The sequence below is a fragment of the Coptis chinensis genome, chromosome 9 (assembly GCF_015680905.1).
Source record: "Coptis chinensis isolate HL-2020 chromosome 9, ASM1568090v1, whole genome shotgun sequence".
NCBI lineage: Eukaryota > Viridiplantae > Streptophyta > Magnoliopsida > Ranunculales > Ranunculaceae > Coptis > Coptis chinensis.
In genome coordinates, this window is record NC_141464.1 from 3,204,747 (window position 1) to 3,224,040 (window position 19,294).

The window sequence follows — 19,294 nt, forward strand, 5'->3', positions numbered from 1 at the left end:
AACTTACAATAACATTTATCAAAGCTTTCCGAAGCTACTTGGCGAGAAAAAAGCTTAATTCTAAGCAAACTCATGTAAGCATCATCGGTCCAAAGTATGACCGATATGAGCAACTTCAAACCGGAAGGGGGAAGAAGGCCAACTTATTGCTACCGCTAATGCAGTGAGCCGAGACACACGAAAAAGGAAGATGTGATTATTAGTTTATTGCCATCGGTAGAAACAGAGACCATTTATGTAATGAATAATGTCGTACATCATCTCCATTGTCCTTTTCGCGCCTCTAAGATTGCCCGAACAGATCTACTCTCTCTCGGTATCCCTTCCGCCACATTGGGACCACAACATAGACAAGAAACCTTTCTCCAAATTCAATTTTACTTAAAATTTTCAGGGGAAAGTTCTTTGGGAATAAGATGCAAACAACCAACGCCTTCACACTTGATGCCATCCGGCTTCCAGAGAATGAGCTGCCATGGTTCACCAAACTCATGTTAGCCATCTTTGCCCGCACCATTGACATCAATTAGAGAACAATAATAACATACACATGAAATTTTTAATTGGAAGTATTTCCACTTCTTACTTACCACCAATGCTTTATAGGAAGCTCTACAGTAGGTTTGAGCCTCCCTCATAGCTTTGGCAGGCACCTTGATCGACACTCTATACATCAGCTGGTTTAGGAATTCATTTAGGGCCTCATAATCAAAGGTCGAAATATTCCTTTGACACAACCTGTACATAGCAGTATCTTGGGTGATTATTGCTTCTACCCCGAGGACGTTTGTGTTTTCAGATGTGAACTTCATGAAGTTCAACCAATCATTTAGAAGCCAAAAAATCGTTCTGAAAATTATATAAAAACCATTATCAACAAAATGAGCCGAATAAGTTCATACATCATGTATGCTAGAAGTTACTACACTGAGTTGCATGTGAACCAAATAAAGTACATGAAAGTAACAAAAAATAGTGCAAATTACAATTGAGAATCTAAAGTTTATTAATTTAATAACATTGAACAATATTAGAGCACTTTTGAGCATTATCAGCAAATGCAATAAATTAAAGCCCTAGATATTGGATGTGAATGATAAGGTTATGGTTAGATCAAAAGTGTGTTCAACAGTTGATTAAAACCAAATGACTACATTGGCATAGACATGTTGCTACTATCAGCATGGAAAAGCCACCTAGTTATAAAAGTAATAAAATGAGCGGTAGAAACTTACAGTAAATCGATTCGCCAGAACAGGAGAAGCTTCACATAAACCCGAAACTAATTCCAAGTGTCCGAATTCTCCTCTAAAACCTCTTGATATAATACCACTCCTGTGAGTGATCATGGATTATAGATGAGACATGACTTTTAGGACAAATTTTTATTTAAATTTCAAATTAAAAAATAGTCACAACTGAGAAGCCACTAAATGTGGTGCCTCCTCTATAAAAAATAACAATAAAATAAATTAGTGTACACCTAAAGATCAATATTCAGGTATAACTGTATAAGAACCAATTTTCACCAAAAATTTCAGAGACCAATAAACCCTGTATAAATAAATGACAAAAATGTCTTCCAAAGATTCAAAGTTTGATTAACAAAAGAATCCTTTAAAAGATATACATACATCAGCAAAGTTAGCATGTCAGGTATGCACTTGAGCATCTTTGCTTGCTCATTATCATTCGTTTTTCAATTATAGTCATACATAAAGCTTGGAAAGTATCCAACGAATACAATAGGAGAGTGAAAAGCTCAGAAAGTATCCAACGAATACAAAGTTAATTTGATGAGTTTCAAGGCAACTAAACAGGGGGATATTCATTTCCAAAAAATAAAATCACAACTCAAGAACCACATTAACAAAAATATCAATTAAATGTTAGGCATGAAACAACGAATACTTTTTTCAATTATAGTCATACATAAAGCTCGGAAAGTATCCAACGAATGCAATAGGAGAGTGAAAAGCTCAGAAAGTATCCAACGAATACAAAGTTAATTTGATGAGTTCCAAGGCAACTAAACAAGGGGATATTCATTTCCAAAAAATAAAATCACAACTCAGGAACCACATTAACAAAAATATCAATTAAATGTTAGGCATGAAACAACGAATACTTTTTTCAATTATAGTCATACATAAAGCTCGGAAAGTATCCAATGAATACAATAGGAGAGTGCAAAGCTCAGAAAGTATCCAACGAATACAAAGTTAATTTGATGAGTTCCAAGGCAACTAAACATGGGGATATTCATTTCCAAAAAATAAAATCACAACTCAGGAACTACATTAACAAAAATATAAATTAAATGTTAGGCATGAAACAACGAATACTTCAAAAGTTCATACATCACAGGTACATTTTAAAAACAAAACTAAAACCGAGATTGAAAAGTAGATACCTAAGTTAATTAAGGACGCCAAATCATGTTGGATATGAGAAGACCCCTACGAATACTCCATCTCCATGAAATAGATAATAACCTAACAAAAAAAAAAAAAAAAAAACCCCAAAAGTAATTAAATAGATCTTACAAAGTGTTTGAGTGGTTAAATAGATTAAGGGGAAAATGGAAAATCAAAAAGATTGAGCTATAAGTGAAGAGATGTTACCTGTTTGACAAAGTCCAAGTGTTTGCGAAGGCAGCGAAGAAGAGTGAAAGATAAAGCAATGAAATTATATCACACGGGTGTCGATTCCAAATTACTCAATCCGAAGCTCCAAAGAGAAAATAACCTAAAAAAAGAAAAAATATATATTCAAAATACAAAAAATAATCAAAGTGATCGGTTTAAAAATTCAAAAACAGGTAATCAAACCCTATAGTATTTGATTTCCTATGCCTTTTTATCACATTGAATGATAACCCTAGTTTAAAAAAAAACCTGTTACAAACCCTAGATATAAAAACATAAGAAACCTTTTAACCCGAAACTATGTTAAGAGAATACAATCAATTATAGGAGTTACTTTCATCCTCTCGAACTTGGCATTGAAAATCGCCGCAAAGCATTGACGGCGAACCACCAGGAAGAACAACCTTCTTCCGACTCGTCAATCTCTTCAACTTCAGCTTTTTGGAGGCACATTTTGTCCAAGATCTTATTTACTTCCTGATTCACACAAGAGGTAGAAATGTTACCCCCACAATAGATCAACACTATCTAATTAACTTGAAGAAGAAAGTGCATATATGATCATTGAATACCTGAGATTGCAATCATTTTCATGACGCCTGGTTTCCATTTAAAGATCATCCATCTTAGAGGTCTTTGCCTCCTTTACTCATAAAAAGCAAACCAACTTTGAAGATATAATGATTCATTATCATCCTGCAGTTACTGCTATCTGCAAAAAAAAATAGTAGAACATAATAGGAAAGGTTCCTTTCAAATTTTGTCAAAAGAGACAATGCCATAAGGTTTCAGATAACTTGAAAAAAGGGGAAATATACCTCCGATCCCGAAAGCTCGATCTTCCCTCGATTGGTGCAAGCAAGACTTCAATTGATGGCATTTTAACATTTTATCATCCTTTTGAGCAATGTAAACCCTTAGAAGTGTGCCGAGAAATAGTTCCGCAAATTACACACGATCTTAAAATGATAAAAGTTGGCAAAATATATAAAATACAAAAGACGGATAAGATTTCCATAAAAAAAAACTTTGACTCTACTCCATTCGAGAAATTATGTAGTTGTAGACCAAGTAAAAAGGAGCAATTCCAAGAAGTTACACGTGAAGCCGAATCTGCTAGCTTCAAGTTTACAAACCTTTTCCTCCTTGCAACAAGTTGACTATATAAAAGAATTGGATTTTATCAGAATCGGCGCCTAAGTATTTTTCAAGGCTATTTTTGTGCTGGCACCAAACAAAAAGTTAGATAGGACCACCCAATTTCACACTAATGATATATTCTACAAGACCGAAAACAAGTGAGTTCAAATTTCAGAGGGAGAACAAAAAACAAGACAAACTAATGAGATTCATTAACTTTTGAAATGGGATAATGAGATCCCCGTGTTTAATGTGAAAAAATTACTAACAAAATAAGGATCGATTGAACACGAGAAGAGTGCCGAGAGAAGGCTCTAGCTTTTCAAAGGAGGAGAGGAAAAGGGATAACAAAATGATGTTTTAGGTTTGGGGAGAGAAGATTAAGATCCGACGGATCGTCACTTGTTTTAGTAAAACAAAGATACTCCTAACAACACTACATACTGCCCCGTCATAAGTCGAGAGAACAGATTTGGACCGTAGGATGGGGGCCCTATGGGCCCTCACAATGCTATCTATTGTTAATATAGATAATTTTACTTTGTATACTATAAATTTTACTATAAACAGGAAAGAATAATTTTACCTTGTAAACAATCATTGAAACTGTTAGGGGTTTTGACTTTCGGTTTCCAAAGCTTTTATACGGGTTGGTTATTAGGGCCTCAACTAGTGTTTGATTGCAATTGAAACTGTCCAATTCGAGCTTTAAGCGAGAGATTTAGGATTCCATCGGTGAGATTCATTATCTGTTCGTAAAAAAATATTTAAAGGAATAATAGAAGGTGGTGATCAGGTTGTGCGGGAAATGATATAACCTAATTTTACGTATATGAGATAAAAGACAAAACACACACAAACAAAACTAGATTATAGTCAATATCTTACTCTCTAATAAAAACGTTGTATTATAGATTAAGTAAGAGTTTCGTACCCATATCAAAACATGTGGAAAAAAAATCAATGGGAAAGAAAGAAAGATTTTTACTTTGTTTGATTATTATAGTATTCTAACTAGTAAATTCAAATAAGACAAAATTAACTAAATTAATAGAAATAGAGTTTTGTATGATTTTTACTTGGTTTGAGTGTTTGACCGATATTTCCGATAAATCTCGTTACAGATCGACAATATTTCCAATTGTTGATATATATTGATATTTTGACTGTTTGACAAAAAAAAAGATTGATACTTTCGATATATCTCGATACATATGGGAATTTGTAGTACACATATATAACGAACCCAAAAAGTCACAAACTAAACTAAATCTCGTTATTGCTAGATATTAGAATCACCTCCCTGGTTTTGCTAGATATTAAAATAAGCTGAAACCGAAGTACCTCTGAGGCTCTGAGGGGCGGGACACAAGACAGTGGGCACGCAAACCAAAGAAACAATTTATAGGTGGCGCGGGAGTAGTCAAAGGGATAACAATTGGATAAAAACAAAAGTAGGACTTCAACAACGTTCAAAGAGGCACTAGTAAGTTATGCCATCATATATATATATATATATAAAAATAAAAGAAAAGAAAAAGAAAAAGAAAAAAAGTTGTGTGGGCGATATGGCGATGAGAGACTTGGTTACAGGAGGAGCAGCTTGTGCAGTTCCAGGGTCCTCTTCTTCTAATAATCCGGTTGCCTCCCTCGCTAACAATCTCCTCAACTCTTCTTCCAAAACCCAGGTCCCTCTCTCTCTCTCTTTTCTTCTCTATACGCTTTAAGTCTCCTCCTACTAACTCTTTTTTTTTTTTTTTATAAATAAACAGGATAGAATCAAGGAACTACCTGGAACGACAGTAACAGGTGGTGCACCGGATTTCTATTCTTCTACAGCTGACCCCACAACACTTCTTCCTGGATCAGAGCAAGACTTTTACCACGATCATCACCGTCCTCTTCCGGTACTCCCCAATCTATTCATTTATATATATATATATGTTTATTGGATACTAATGTTTTTCTTTCTTTCCCTCAGGGCTCGCAATTTCTGGACAGTTTCCGCTCTGGGGATCATCATGTAGGCGCTCTGCCCGATGCTTGGAATGAGATACAGCATCATCCGGAAGTCGCCCTTCAGCCACACTTTGCCGAATTTGATCGTATTTATGATAATGGAGCTGCTATTCAACCCGCTTTTGATGGTAATTCTTTTTTTTTTCGTGATTCTTATATGAAGTAATAGACGAGTTAGTAGTTGCCACCTTGAGAACTTATGAATAGTGGAGGGATAGAGGGTCTCTTTCTTCAAAGTCTTATCCTATTCTTGAAGAAACCTCACCCGGTGAGAGTGCCAATCAATAGGATGAAAAAAATCACCCTCAGTCAATTTAGAGATGGTATTATTGTGTTATCTCACACTCCCGTGCAGTGGAAATGTATAATAAGTTGCCTTAATGTTGATAAAGTTAGTTTCACTGGTGCCAAAAAGAAAATAAACGGTCATTGATATGTTGAGAATGAACTCTTATACAAAAGCCCACAATTGGATCTTAGAGTATTAAAGAAGCACTAGAACCTTCTGCATTTAGGTTGCTAGCTCCAATAAACTTGATGGGAACCGATCACTATTTCCCTTTGTTAAGGAGTTGAAGAAAGAAGTTTCATGTAACTGAAGGACAGATTTTTTGAGAGGAAAGGACGGTGGAGCACATTAGTCTGTATTGTAATAGATCTGTACTTTAACTTTAAGGTTCAGTTTACTTTCGTAAATTAGTTGATTTGGACCAATTTTTTTATTGAAATTCTGCCTAAACCTGCCGAATAAAATTACTATAGGGAGTAAATAAAGGTTAATAACTTATCCTTGGTACAAAGTTCGGGATCTGGTGCTTCCTCGAGTTACTTAGCTATGTTATAACCTTTTACACTTTGGAGGATGCACATTGTGCAAAGACTTGAAATTTGGAAGTCAATAGTCGGTGATTTACATCTTACCTTTTTCTTGTAGGACCCCCACAGAGAGTGTTGTCAAGTTTTTTGCACTCTTTTGTGGAAAGTAGCCATGCTGGTATTCCTTTTCACCCTACGATGCTTCCAGCTTTGGGGTTGTCTCAAGGTGATAAACAATGCATACGTGATCGTAGCAGCATTATGGCTCGCCACTTTTTTGCTGATAAGAGTGAAGATTTTATCAATTCGCAGGTTTGTAATTGTTCTCTTCATTTCTGTTATCAAGATCAGCTCCAGTATGAGTAAATTCAGGGAAAATTCCTTTTCCAATGTGTCTTATTCCAGTTCTCCCCAAGGGGCCCGGCATGGATATATTTCCTTCATATGAGTCTTTCTCCCACCTTTATAATGACCCCATTGGTACTTTTATAGGGATCCACTAGATTCCAGTTGTCCGTTTTTATTTATATATTTGTAGGGAGTTTGTGTACTGTTGTGTTCAGACCCTCAAAGGATCCATATATGGGATGTGAGGGCTTCTCTCCTTTTGGTAAATGAGTCCATATTTCCCGTCGTCTTAGATCTAGTAGTTTGTCCGGTTTTTCTCGAGAGTTGCCTCTTTTGAAAGGTAAAGACTGAAAAAAGTACAAAAAGAAAATAAAATATGGAAAAGAAAATGAAGTTGTTTGTCAGTTGCTTATCCAGAGACACATTATTTAGAGGGCACGCTGTTTTTCTCATACTTACTAGGGTTAAATTTGTTTTTTTTGCGTTGATAGTTTGACTGGATATTATCCCTGCCTCAAGCTTCCACTGTAAGGAATAAAAATTTAGTGATGTACAATCAGAAGCTGTGTCATTTAGGAACAGTTAGATTACCGTCGTAGATACAGACTTGGGCTTCATCCCTTTCCCATTCTTATGTTTGTTTGTCTGGCATTAAAGTTGTAAGGCTCAAGTTTATTTCATTGTAAAGGTTGAGCTTACAGACAATATATATCTTGTATTCTCAACTCAACGAGGAATCCCATGTTTTTGCGTTAAACAATCTCGTCATGCTATGTGCTTTTTGTTTATTTCTATATTTGATATCAGAGCCATGTTTTTCCTTAGTGACCAAGTTCTATGTAATGTGAATAAATATAGTTTACTGTTTGCCGAATTTATCAGAAATGATTATTTTCTTAGGTAAATGCGCTTTTACATTCTTTAGAAATCGATAATGATTTTCGAGCTAAGGGGCCTGTACCTGGGAGATTTCGGGAGTTGGAAGAGTATTGGAATGAATCCCAAGGAACCCTAAGACCCGGAGGTCCTCATTCTGCAGATGGATGGGTTGCAGAATATAACCAGCATGCAGCATCACGGGGTAATCCTGAAGCCTGGATCCATTCATTTGAGCAACAACACGGGGCTAACGGTTGGGTGTCAGAATTTGAACAGGTAAGGATAATTTTTGATTTGTTTATTCCAGTCTTATAATTTATCTATTTTTTTCCCCCAAATATTCTTAGCACAGCTGAGTTTAGGCATCAAGTGCCTAACTTCAGTATTGTGATAAAGATGTGCTGAAATTTATGGTTGAGCTTCTTTCTTTTTTTCCTTTTTATGTTTTTAAATAATCAAGAAAACAATAATTGTAAAGTAAAGTGAAAAAGGCACGTCACAGTCCAAATCACAGAGGTGAAAAGAATGCTTATGCATTTCCTTCCTAAAAAATGCTTATTCTTTTAAAGCTAGTTTCCCCCACTTGAGCCATTAGGATTTCCCCAAAAAATTAGGGTCTCCCCTAAATACAAAAAAAAAAAAAAAAAAGTGGGGTAAATTTTTTTGGTAAGGGGAGACTTAGTTCTTTTAAAGTATAGTCAAGTGTAAGACGAATTTGCACACTATGCTGATCAGACTTTGCTATTCCGCTCAGCGTCTTGTTATATTCATGGGATTTGTCTTGACATCTGACTTCTTCAAACTATTATCCAGTCATCCACTATGTCATGATTACTAGTAAAAAAAATTGGCAACAAACTTCAAACCCATATTTAAGGAGTAAGAGTTTTGGATTGTTCTGTATATGGCAACCATACTGTTTTATACTAAGAGCATTGTGTTAAGGGCCTCTTGTTGCTTTAACAGAAGATGCAGCTTTAAATGTGTTTTCATAATGTAACTATGAGTAAGACAAACTCCTGCAAATTGTACTTTTTTCTGCATGTTTATTCTGATCAACTTTGATGATCAGTGTCTGGCTTTTAGTTGTCTTGACAGCTTACTGTATCAGACTGTTTCATTGTCATCCACTATGTCATGTTGACTAGTTAGATTGGCAACAAATTCAAACCCCCTATATAAGGGATAAGAGTTTTGGATTCTTTCCAACAAGCTAAGCATACTGTTTCATATGGTGGTTTAACTTAATAAACCATTGTGCTCAGGGCCTCTTGTTGCTCAAACTGTACGTGCAACTTTAACTGTATTGACTGGTTGTGTGGTCCATGTATAGGAGCAAATGCAGATGACTTCTATCGGACAAATGAGAGGTGCTAATCTTCCAAGTAGCGCAGCAATGGAGCAGACTCGTATGCTTGCACATACATTGGCTCAAAATGACGACCCAAAGTTTCAGGTTCGTGTATGTTTTCATGATTTTAAACTTTTCATGTTGCAACTTTGCGTACTCCAGACTATGATGTCTTTACGAGATACTGAAACAAGAAGTTTCGATCTTTTTACGGTGTATTTCTGTATTTTATCTGTGATATAGAGTATCAAACCATGTGCCCTGAAATTTTGCAAAATTTCAGTTTGTAAATACAGGTTTTCTTATTGCAAATATCCAATATGAGAAATACATGTAATTCATGAGGTGTAATTCACGAGATCGAGGTTTAGCCAAAGTCATTCCTGTGAAGCCCGAAAGTTTGACTCTTTAACGCTTTATTGTTTTGACTTGTACACCTCCTAACGAAGGTTTTACTGAGAATGGCCATACCAGGATAAAAACTTAACTTCCTAACCCTCATGCACAAAGCACCCTATCAAAACCACGAGAGGTTCTCATAGTTCCACCAGCTCTACAAAAACTCAGCCACGGGTATATACCAGAATAAAGACTTTGTAGCCTTTCGAAGATGAAAAGTCTGATAAAATTTGGGTTTCTTCTGTGTGTAAGTTCAGACTTGTTACAAGACATAATGGATCGACATTATACTGATACATTTATATTGAACTTATGTCATGCGTATCTTTAAGACTATATGGTGAGTATTGTGGGTACGATAAGCATAGATGAAAGACGTAACAAAGATGTACGAGTTTCTACAGTAATACCACTCTGAAGGAGTCCTGATGTGTATCCACTATGGTATTAAAAAATTTGAGGTGTTTTTCTGTTATCGTCGTCTTCCAGCATTTCCATTCGTTCAATTTCCTTTTTTCGTTTTTCCTTGCCTCAGAATTCAAAGTTCCTTCAGTTTGTGTCAAAGATGAGTCGCGGAGAACTTATTGTTGACGACAATCAAGTTAAGTCAGCTGGGGAATCCGCCCCTGGTGATTGGGCTCAAGAGTATCAGCAACAGTATAAAGAGGCTCCAAATTCTTGGGCTGATCAGTTTGTACGTGATGAGGTAGGTGTACTGAATAAGCGGTTTCTTTTCTGAGATGCTTGAATATCCGTTTAAGAAAATGCTACTATTAGTGCCGTTATATATAATTCCTAAAGACTGATTATTTTTCCCTTTTTTATTTGACTTTAAAAGAGAAGTGGTCCGAGCTTTCTAGTTTAGTTGTTTGAGGTTGTTACATTTATCTGTTACCTAATATTTAAATCATTGTAGCTTTCTCATGGGACTGAAAGATGGGTGAATGAGTTCTCTGCTGGACGTGAGCAACATGGAATGGATGATGATCAGTGGGTCAACGAATTCTCCAAGTTGCATGTTGACGATTGGGTGGATGAGTTTGGGCATCAAGTTGGTGAAGGAGCTTTTGGGGAGAGTTCATCTGACAACTGGGCTACTGCATATGATGAGTAAGTTTTGCTAAGCCTTTGTGTAATAAACAAATAATTGGTCACAAGTGTTTTTAATGTAGATTGAAGCGGCGGAAACAACACTTAATCAAAATTTATACTTTATAGAACCCTAAAAGTTTCACCTTTTATTGAATCTCACTTAATAATTCATAAACACAAAAACAACTACTGAAACCCTAACTACAACCCCTTATTTATACTAATTGACAACAAAGTAAACCAATGAAAATATGCCACATGGCAAATAACTACATAAAATAAACCAACTAAAAGGGGGCCACCTAATGCATCCCATGGGCTTGACTTGAACTCCTACATCAGTTTTGAATGAAGCAGTTTCTCCTCAAGTTGATGCTATTTTTTGCTGTAAAGGTGATGTAGTAGTTTTTCTTAATTGTGTATTTTCTGAAATTTGGGTTTTGGGTGACTGAAAAGCTGTAGTAAGAGATCATCTACTTGATGGGTGTTACCAAGTGTTGGATGTTATTATTTGTTAAGGGCAGTTTATGCTTTGTCATTTTCTTTGTCTAAAAAGCTCTAGAATTCAGTCGTAGGTTCTCATTGATTGGTTTTTATTTCAATGTATTCCTGTGGTATTTTCTCATCAGCACTGTTTTTGTGGAAGTAAAAGTCAGTACCAATAGTTGATATGATGTTCAAGTTTATGAGAAGCAGATGTGTCCCTAAGGAGACTTCATAAATAACCTCCTAGGACTAGTGTATTTCTACGATTTGGTCTCTGTCCCAATGGTGAGTTTACAGACAGGTGGGTTTGAGTTCGATTAATTCCTAGAAATTTAAAAAGATGGGAATGTCAATTTGTGCCATATTATATTGCTTCAAACCCTTAGCAACCAAGCGTTTTCTATAACTTCTAGTAGTGACCTTTGGCCTGGTCTTAATCTAGTTTTCTGTAAATGTCCTTGACTCTTTATGTACATCTCTCTCTCTTTTCTCCCTATGTTGTGGTTATGTTTTCGTGAATCTGTTTGAAGTTTTTTTTTCGATCGGGGAGAAGGATGATGATGAATCTATTTGATCTGGCATTATTTGGTAGGTTTCTGAATGAGCAAGCAGCTGCCAAGCAACGGTCAGATTCTTCAAGGGCCGTTTATGTCTTTTCTGATGTAAACCCTTATGTTGGTCATCCTAATCCACTGAAAGAAGGACAGGAGCTTTTTCGTAGGGGACTTCTGAGTGAAGCGGTGCTTGCTTTAGAAGCTGAAGTTTTGAAAAACCCTGACAACTCAGAAGGGTGGAGATTACTTGGAATAACGCATGCAGAGAATGATGATGATCAGCAGGTTTTAATATTTCCATTGAATTTGTTTCCGAAGTTCATTTATATTTTAAGAATGCAAAATAGTTGGAAAACATTATTACCATCATTGGACCTTATTGTTTTTCTTTCGTTTTTATTATTCAAATTTGCATTCAGTGTGTGGAGTAGCATGATTTCTGGCGAAGACATCGAAACTGAAATGATCCAATTTCAAAAGAGAACAATAACAAATAAGAGCATCTCCAACTATTATGCTTAGGGCCCACTACCCCCATCTTGTACATGTTAAACAACCGTGTATCTTGTAGAAACACGGGAGATGCTTGAAAGTTGAATGAAAAACCTATATATAATAGATCATGAAACTATTGATTAACATCAACCTATTTGATCTTGGAGGAATTCTCTGTCTATATGGCTAGTTATATCATTTTTCTTTTTATTATTTATTTGTGTGTAATTGGGTAACAGTGTAGTGTGACTTAGAAGCGTTTTTCTTTTTCTTTGGGGTGTGCATAATCTTGTGAATTAGAAACCTGCTAAGTGGGGATTATCTTCTTGTAATTTTTGTCCTTTATTTGAATGAATGAATTATACTTTGTACCGCTAAAAGAATGATAATGAGTTATTTATTAGCCCCAAAACTTTTAGTATCTATTTAAGTATTTTATCCAATTGTAGCAATCAAGGGATTTGTCTTTCTATGGTCGAAGTTTTGGATGAGTGGACAGATACATCGTTCGGGGACTTTATGTTTAGATGGGGTTCCTTGCTCGGCCATGAATGATGGCATCCTTTTGTATTTGTTTTTCCTTTTGTTGTATCTGAGTATATATATGGGGATGGTTATATGAACTCCACTAAAACAAACTCCACCACTTAACTCATTGAATCAAAAGATGATTTTTGGTGGAGATGTTCTCCACACAATAGAGATCATCTTCACAAAAAATCAGCTCATTTGAAGATGTACAACCTCATAAAAAATCGTTTCGAAAGTTATGAAATTATCCAATGGTTTATATTTTTTTAATTTCGATACAACTTTTGACAGACATATTCAATTGAGCTGATTTTTTATGGGGGTGTTCTCCATCATGAGATATATACATCCACAAAAAATTAGTCCTCGGTTCATTTTTAAGAGTGGAGTAACTTTGGAGTCACTATAAGGTGGAGTTCATATAACCATCCCCTATATATATAGGGGCAAGATCAATATACAACAATGTTTATACAACAGTTTATACAATGGCCTCCATCTCATTTTATATATATACGCATCATGTTTTACCAATAATTTTTTTTTTTTTTTTATGCAATCTATTGCTCAAAGTAAAACTAGAGACATAAGAACATACTAATATACTATAACACCAATATTCACGCAAATCAATTAAATATGTTCTTTATGCCTTTACCTGCATGAAGTTGGAATTAGGTGCAGAATGTAAGAGCAAGTCTCGGAGGTTGTGGTGTTGGCGTCATGTTTGATGCCCATGAATGGAAACTTAGACCCGTTTTAATTAAATTATGTAGTTCTGTTTGGCTGAGTGGCCTGTCTTTGGGATGGGTTTTTCTGGGATACGGTATAAGATCTATATTTATATGAAGCAAGAAGTTTGTGAACTTTTAAATCTCTTCTACATTGTACGTTTTCCACTGGATTCTGAATTTTTGCATGTTCTTTAAATTTCTGCTAAATTAATGTCTTCAGTGAAATACATTTGATTGGATGTTTTATCAAATGGTACTCCCTGTTTCCTTCTGAATTGAGGAATGTCAATCTCGCAGGCCATTGCATCCATGATGCGTGCACAGGAGGCTGATCCAACAAATCTAGAAGTTCTTCTTGCTCTTGGCGTGAGTCATACTAATGGTTAGTAAAGGAAACTCCATGAATCTGTAATGTACGGGAAGATCCAGAAACACAAAATTGATTTTGATCATTAAAACATGTGAAAACACACACGAAAATGATCTTTGATCATTAAGACACGTGTCAACATCTATTTGTACGTATTGAAAGAATTTTGTGAATTTCACAGTATCTTAAATGTGGGGAAGTCCCATGTATCATGTGCAAAATTGTGTTATTGTCAATTGAAACTCGTTTATAATATTGCAGAGTTGGAGCAGGCAGCAGCTTTGAAATATTTATATGGATGGCTTCAACATCACCAGAAGTATGGGACACTTGCTCCTCCAGGGCAGTCTGACTCACTTTATTATGCTGATGTATGATTACTTTTCAATTACGTTTTCAACAGATGCAATTTTATCTTCTACCACGGGTTTGTGTTACAGAAAACACGTCATGGAATATGTATTTGTTGCTGAAGTTTTAGTAACTTTGTTTCTAGGTTGCTAGGTTATTCAATGAAGCTGCTCAGATATCGCCAGATGATGCTGATGTCCACATAGTTCTCGGTGTCCTTTACAACCTTTCAAGAGAGTATGACAAAGCTATAGCTTCTTTTCAGACTGCATTGAAACTTAAGCCCCGTGATTATTCTCTTTGGAACAAGCTGGGTGCAACACAGGCTAACAGTGTCCAGAGTGCAGAAGCAATAGTGGCTTATCAACAGGTAGTATTTTCCATCCTCTGTTATAGAAACTGTTGAGATTATTCACCCCATTTCGAGGAATGACCCACCTATGTTCTAACCCCGAGCCTCCTCGTGATATTCATAGAATTTTCCCGCTCTACAAGGTTGAGCTTGTGGAGCAGATGTCAATTTAACATGGTATCAGAGTTTTGGTTATGAGATGTCTCGGGTTCAAAATTTTCAAGGTGCAGTGGCAACAAAAATAGAGAAGTGCCCTGTGTTTATATTCAACCTGTTTAAGTTGACGAGAAGTGTCTAGATTATTCACCCCATTTTTAGGTGTATCACACCTTTGTTCTATCCCTGAGCCTCCTCTTCATATTCATTAGAATTTTCCAGCTATTGGCAGTTTGGCAGAAACATTTGAAAGTTTGTCAAATTCTGAAATAATATCTAGGAAAAGTCAGTAGTAACTGCTAAGCCTGGAAGCAGCCTCCTGCCTCCCTAACTATTGACAGCTCACTTGCATAATTGGTACTTTTTCAATTTTCAGTATTAATCCAAACTTCTATTTTTAATAAACTTGTTTTGATGTTCGAAGAAAGATGTTGATGCAAAAGAATTTGTGTATTGGACCAAGGTGGAACCCCCAATTTATTAAGATTTAGGAATTGTCGACTTAAGACGTCAAATATATTTCCATTTAAGTTTGTTTAGTGACAAAGAGGTGTTGCAATCTGCAGCTCCTAATTTGTTGAGCACTCCCTGTTTTATATGTTTTGTATGTCCTAATCTGACCCCCCCCCCCCCCGCGTTTACGTTATTTCCCAATTTCCCATTATTGTTTTATATGTTATGTAGCTTCTATTGATATTTGAAATGTTTTATTAGTTTTTTTAGATTACAACTGTGTATTATGTGAATGAATGACAAATCAATTGATCATCATCATGAAAGTCCAAATCATTTATAATGAGCAATACACCGAGAAGCTTCAATCTTTCTCATGTCGATTGATGACAATGCGAAATATGGAGATTAAGAGGTCTTAGATTTGGTACTGCATGGGCAGAGGCTGGCTCAATTGACAACACCGTGTTGGGTGATCACCTTCAGAAGTTGCAGAATGAAAACCTTAATGAAGGAAATGTTGGTGAAATTGTGAATAGAATGTACAATTGCCAAAACACTGATGACTCTCGCTATTGGATCAAATGCATGGTCATGCCATTAGCAGGCGATTTGGGGATATCATCTGGTTTGGGCCTCTGGGGAGAACAAGCTTCTAATACTCTAGGGGAAATACATGGAAATAACAGTAAATAGTACAGGCTCAAGCAAACAATGAGGCTTGATTTGGACAATAGTCAGCCTATCGTAAGAGAGGGAACATGAAGATGATCATGTAGACTAACTTAATGTATCACTAGGGATGTCATATTTGCTAGCGTCTGGGTAGAAAATTGTGTCTCTTGTCTACGATTTGAAATGTAGTTAGTTGGGGGCTTGTAATTGGGTCGCCATAGGGGTATATCTGTATTGGATGAGTTCTTTAGAATGGGCATTAGGATGTGGGAGGTGTTTGGACCTCCAGTGTATAACTGGTTGCACCCTATTAGTGAGATTCTGTCACATTTGTATCCCATTTTCATCCTTATCAAAAAACTTAACTTGTCGAAAAAAATAATATAGAAAACAAAAGTGTTCGGAGGAATAACGTAATTGTATCTTTTTATCAGTAAAAGGTAACTTCACTGATAGAATCAAGAACAAAAGATTACATCAATCTATGGATGGTGCAAGTAAACTTGCAATTTTGTGGTTGATATTCTCATTATCTCCACGATTTAACTGCTCTAATATGGCATGTATATATACTACTTAGTTATTTCACTGCCTTACTGGTTCGTCCTTGGGTTCCCAGGCACTAGATTTGAAGCCGAATTATGTTCGAGCTTGGGCAAATATGGGAATCAGTTACGCCAATCAGGTTTGTTTCTTCTTTTTTCCCAACTTTACTAGCTTATGTTTCTCTTAGACTTCATTCTGAATAAGTTTACTAAATTCAAATGTTGGGCAATTTGACGGGATGTGCTCTGGATGATTAAATAATGATGGATAATAATGAGGTTTCACTCCTGATAGGACATTTGTATAATGTTGGAAAATAATGAGAAGATTAACATATAATTCAGAGGAAAAAAAAGAGAGTACTCTTATCTCAAGTTTGTTTTCAGTTTTCATAGAGAGATTTCACAAAAACATGATTTTCAATCGGGATATTTTGTAAATTGAAATACCTTTTCTTGAGGTGCTTGTGTATATGATAATCGTACCACGTTCACTGTTTCTTCTTTTCTTATTTCCGATCACATATTCATGGTTATATCCTCATGTTACTTTCCGATATATTAGATGACTCATTTACCTGTGAAACATTATCTTTAGGGTTTGTATGAAGAGTCTATTCGTTATTATGTCCGAGCACTTGCGATGAATCCCAAGGCAGATAATGCGTGGAGTTATTTGAGACTCTCTCTCAGGTTATAGTCAAGTTTTTTGCCTTTTCAACTATTCAATTTAAGTATTGAGTACATTTAAAATTACCATGACTAACATCTCTCTCTCTCTGTCCTGTCATTCTGCAGTTGTGCTTCTCGAAATGACATGCTGGAAGCTTGCGACTCACGGAATCTTGACGTCCTCCAGAAAGAATTCCCCCTCTGATATTATTTTCTACAAACGAGCAGTGGACCATGACGAGGTTGGTTATGAGACAAAGACAAATCCTTAAGTTTCGTTCTTTTGCCCTGGACCTTCATGTTATACAACACTGCAAGTGCACCGAGCTCCTAAGTTGGTTCAAGGTTACTCTTTTATTGTATAAGCCTTGGGTTTCTGCCAAGAGTCAGCAGGATGTTCTATAGGTTCATCCATTACAGAACGAAAAGAAGATGATTGACACACTGAACTAAAAATAAGCATGGTGTACACCTCCGTAGTGGGGAAAAGTTGTTGAAAAGTTACAGTTGTTTCTCTTAATAGAAAAGTTCTCTTTCCCCCTCTCTCTCTGTGCGTGTGTGTGTGTGTTTCACTGAAATTCCATAAAAATCCAAAATTATCATCTCCAGGTGGGTAACAAACTGGTCACATTCACAGCTTTGTAATTGGTAACAAATATGTGATTGAGTTTTGTAATAAACTACTGAGTTCTGAATATCAAATGAAATGGAACAGTAACTTGAAATGAATAATAAGCAAACAATCTCTCTGATTCAAAGAATACAGCAGAGCCTCAGTTCTTAACTATTTTCTACGTAGCCACCTTCACTCCTTTTCTCTGCTCTTATTACACATGACCTAAGAGATTTACTTCCCTTCTTGCCCTACACGTGTTCACATCCTAATCCTAATAGGTTTGGTTATTACAATTACTAGGTTATCCTTACTAACAAAAGTAATACTTAGTCACTCATGACAATACCGATCCCTAAAAAAAATCCTTGTCCTCAAGGATTAAACTGAGGAAAATGCATGCTAATGTTTGCCCAATCCTCCCAAGTAGCATCTTCTGGTGGAGTGTGTGACCATTGTATGAGCACTTGAGCAACAGCTTTGTTGTGTCTAGGGACTATTCTCCGAGAGAGGACATCAACGAGGTTCCATCAAGAGTCGACCGCATGATCTACCGGTGGAAGTTGAGGCATAGGTACGTGGTGGTGCCTAGTTTCTTCTTGAGTGAAACATGAAACACGGGGTGGATTTTTGATCTTTGGGGAAGGTGAAGCTTATAGGCTACTGCCCCCACTTTGGTAGAGACTTGAAATGGACCATAGAATTTCGCCGAAAGTTTACGGTTCTTCCGAATGGAAACTGTTGTCTGTCTGTAAGGTTGTAGCTTCAAATAAACCCAAATTCCCCACTTGGAATGATCTCGTCCATGCGTTTACGATGCGCAAAATACTTCATACAGCTCTTGAGCTTTAGTTAAACTCTCTTTGATCAACTGCGACTATACTTTGTCTCTCATTTAGGTAGTCCTCGACTGCTTTTGCATAGAGGTGTTATTTGTAATTGGGAATGGCAAGGTGGGGTGGGGTGTATCCATAGAGAGCTGTAAATGGGGACATTTTGAGGCTTGTGTGGAAATTAGTGTTGAACCACCATTCCGCAAGAGAGAGCCATTTCCCCGGTGTTGAGGGGTGTTTCCAAATCATGCATCTAAGGTAGTTTTCCAAGCATGCGTTTTATGCTTCTGTTTGCCCATCCCATTTGAGGGTGATAGGTCAGATCTTGAGATGCGACTCGTCCCTAGTGATTTAAACAAACTTTGCCAAAAAGAGCTAATGAATACCTTGTCACGGTCTGAGACTATGGTTTGAGGAAGGCCATGCAATTTGTAGATGTGATCCATGAAGACTTTGGCCACTGTGGATGCGGTATAAGGATGACTAAGAGCCACGAAGTGACTATACTTAGTAAATCTGTCCACGACTACGAGAATAACTTCCTTCCCTTCAGATTTTGGTAGCCCTTCAATAAAGTCCATACTAATGTGTTGCCATGCTTGTGTAGGAAGAGGTAATGGCTGAAGAAGTCCTGCAGGAAGGTTGTGCTCTCCCTTGCACCTTTGGCATACATCACATGTAGTGACAAAGTGTAACACATCTTTTTTGAGGCCTTGCCAGTAGAAGTAAGTTTTGGCTCTGAGATATGTGTCTTGTATGCCTGAATGACCACCAACAGAGGA

General features: G+C 36.5%; 1 protein-coding gene and 1 long non-coding RNA gene across 2 annotated transcripts; one reads left to right on the forward strand and one right to left on the reverse strand.

Annotated features, from left to right (window-relative positions):
• Window positions 1-598: 598 nt before the first annotated feature.
• On the reverse strand, window positions 599-2,939 carry LOC147474415 (uncharacterized). Its single transcript, XR_015207234.1, has 4 exons — window positions 2,625-2,939; window positions 2,414-2,495; window positions 1,236-1,335; window positions 599-849 (listed from the first exon to the last, which is right to left on the reverse strand). It is a non-coding gene; the product is annotated as an uncharacterized LOC147474415 (long non-coding RNA).
• Window positions 2,940-5,298: 2,359 nt separating this feature from the next.
• PEX5 (peroxin 5) lies at window positions 5,299-17,609 on the forward strand. The gene is made up of 15 exons (XM_086585448.1): window positions 5,299-5,476; window positions 5,561-5,695; window positions 5,770-5,935; window positions 6,742-6,935; window positions 7,872-8,126; window positions 9,184-9,306; window positions 10,136-10,306; window positions 10,517-10,710; window positions 11,771-12,017; window positions 13,790-13,874; window positions 14,124-14,233; window positions 14,359-14,583; window positions 16,469-16,534; window positions 16,993-17,087; window positions 17,193-17,609. The coding sequence occupies exons 1-15, from the start codon at window positions 5,357-5,359 to the stop codon at window positions 17,269-17,271; spliced, it is 2,265 nt and encodes a 754-aa protein (XP_086441574.1). The 5' UTR covers window positions 5,299-5,356; the 3' UTR covers window positions 17,272-17,609.
• The last annotated feature ends 1,685 nt before the right edge of the window (window positions 17,610-19,294 follow it).

Coding starts and splice junctions, on each gene's coding strand:
- PEX5 (XM_086585448.1), top strand. CDS start 5,357: ATGGCGATGAGAGACTTGGTTACAGGAGGAGCAGCTTGTGCAGTTCCA. Junction 8,127..9,183: donor GGGTGTCAGAATTTGAACAG/GTAAGGATAATT, acceptor GTCCATGTATAG/GAGCAAATGCAGATGACTTC. Junction 10,307..10,516: donor ATCAGTTTGTACGTGATGAG/GTAGGTGTACTG, acceptor AAATCATTGTAG/CTTTCTCATGGGACTGAAAG.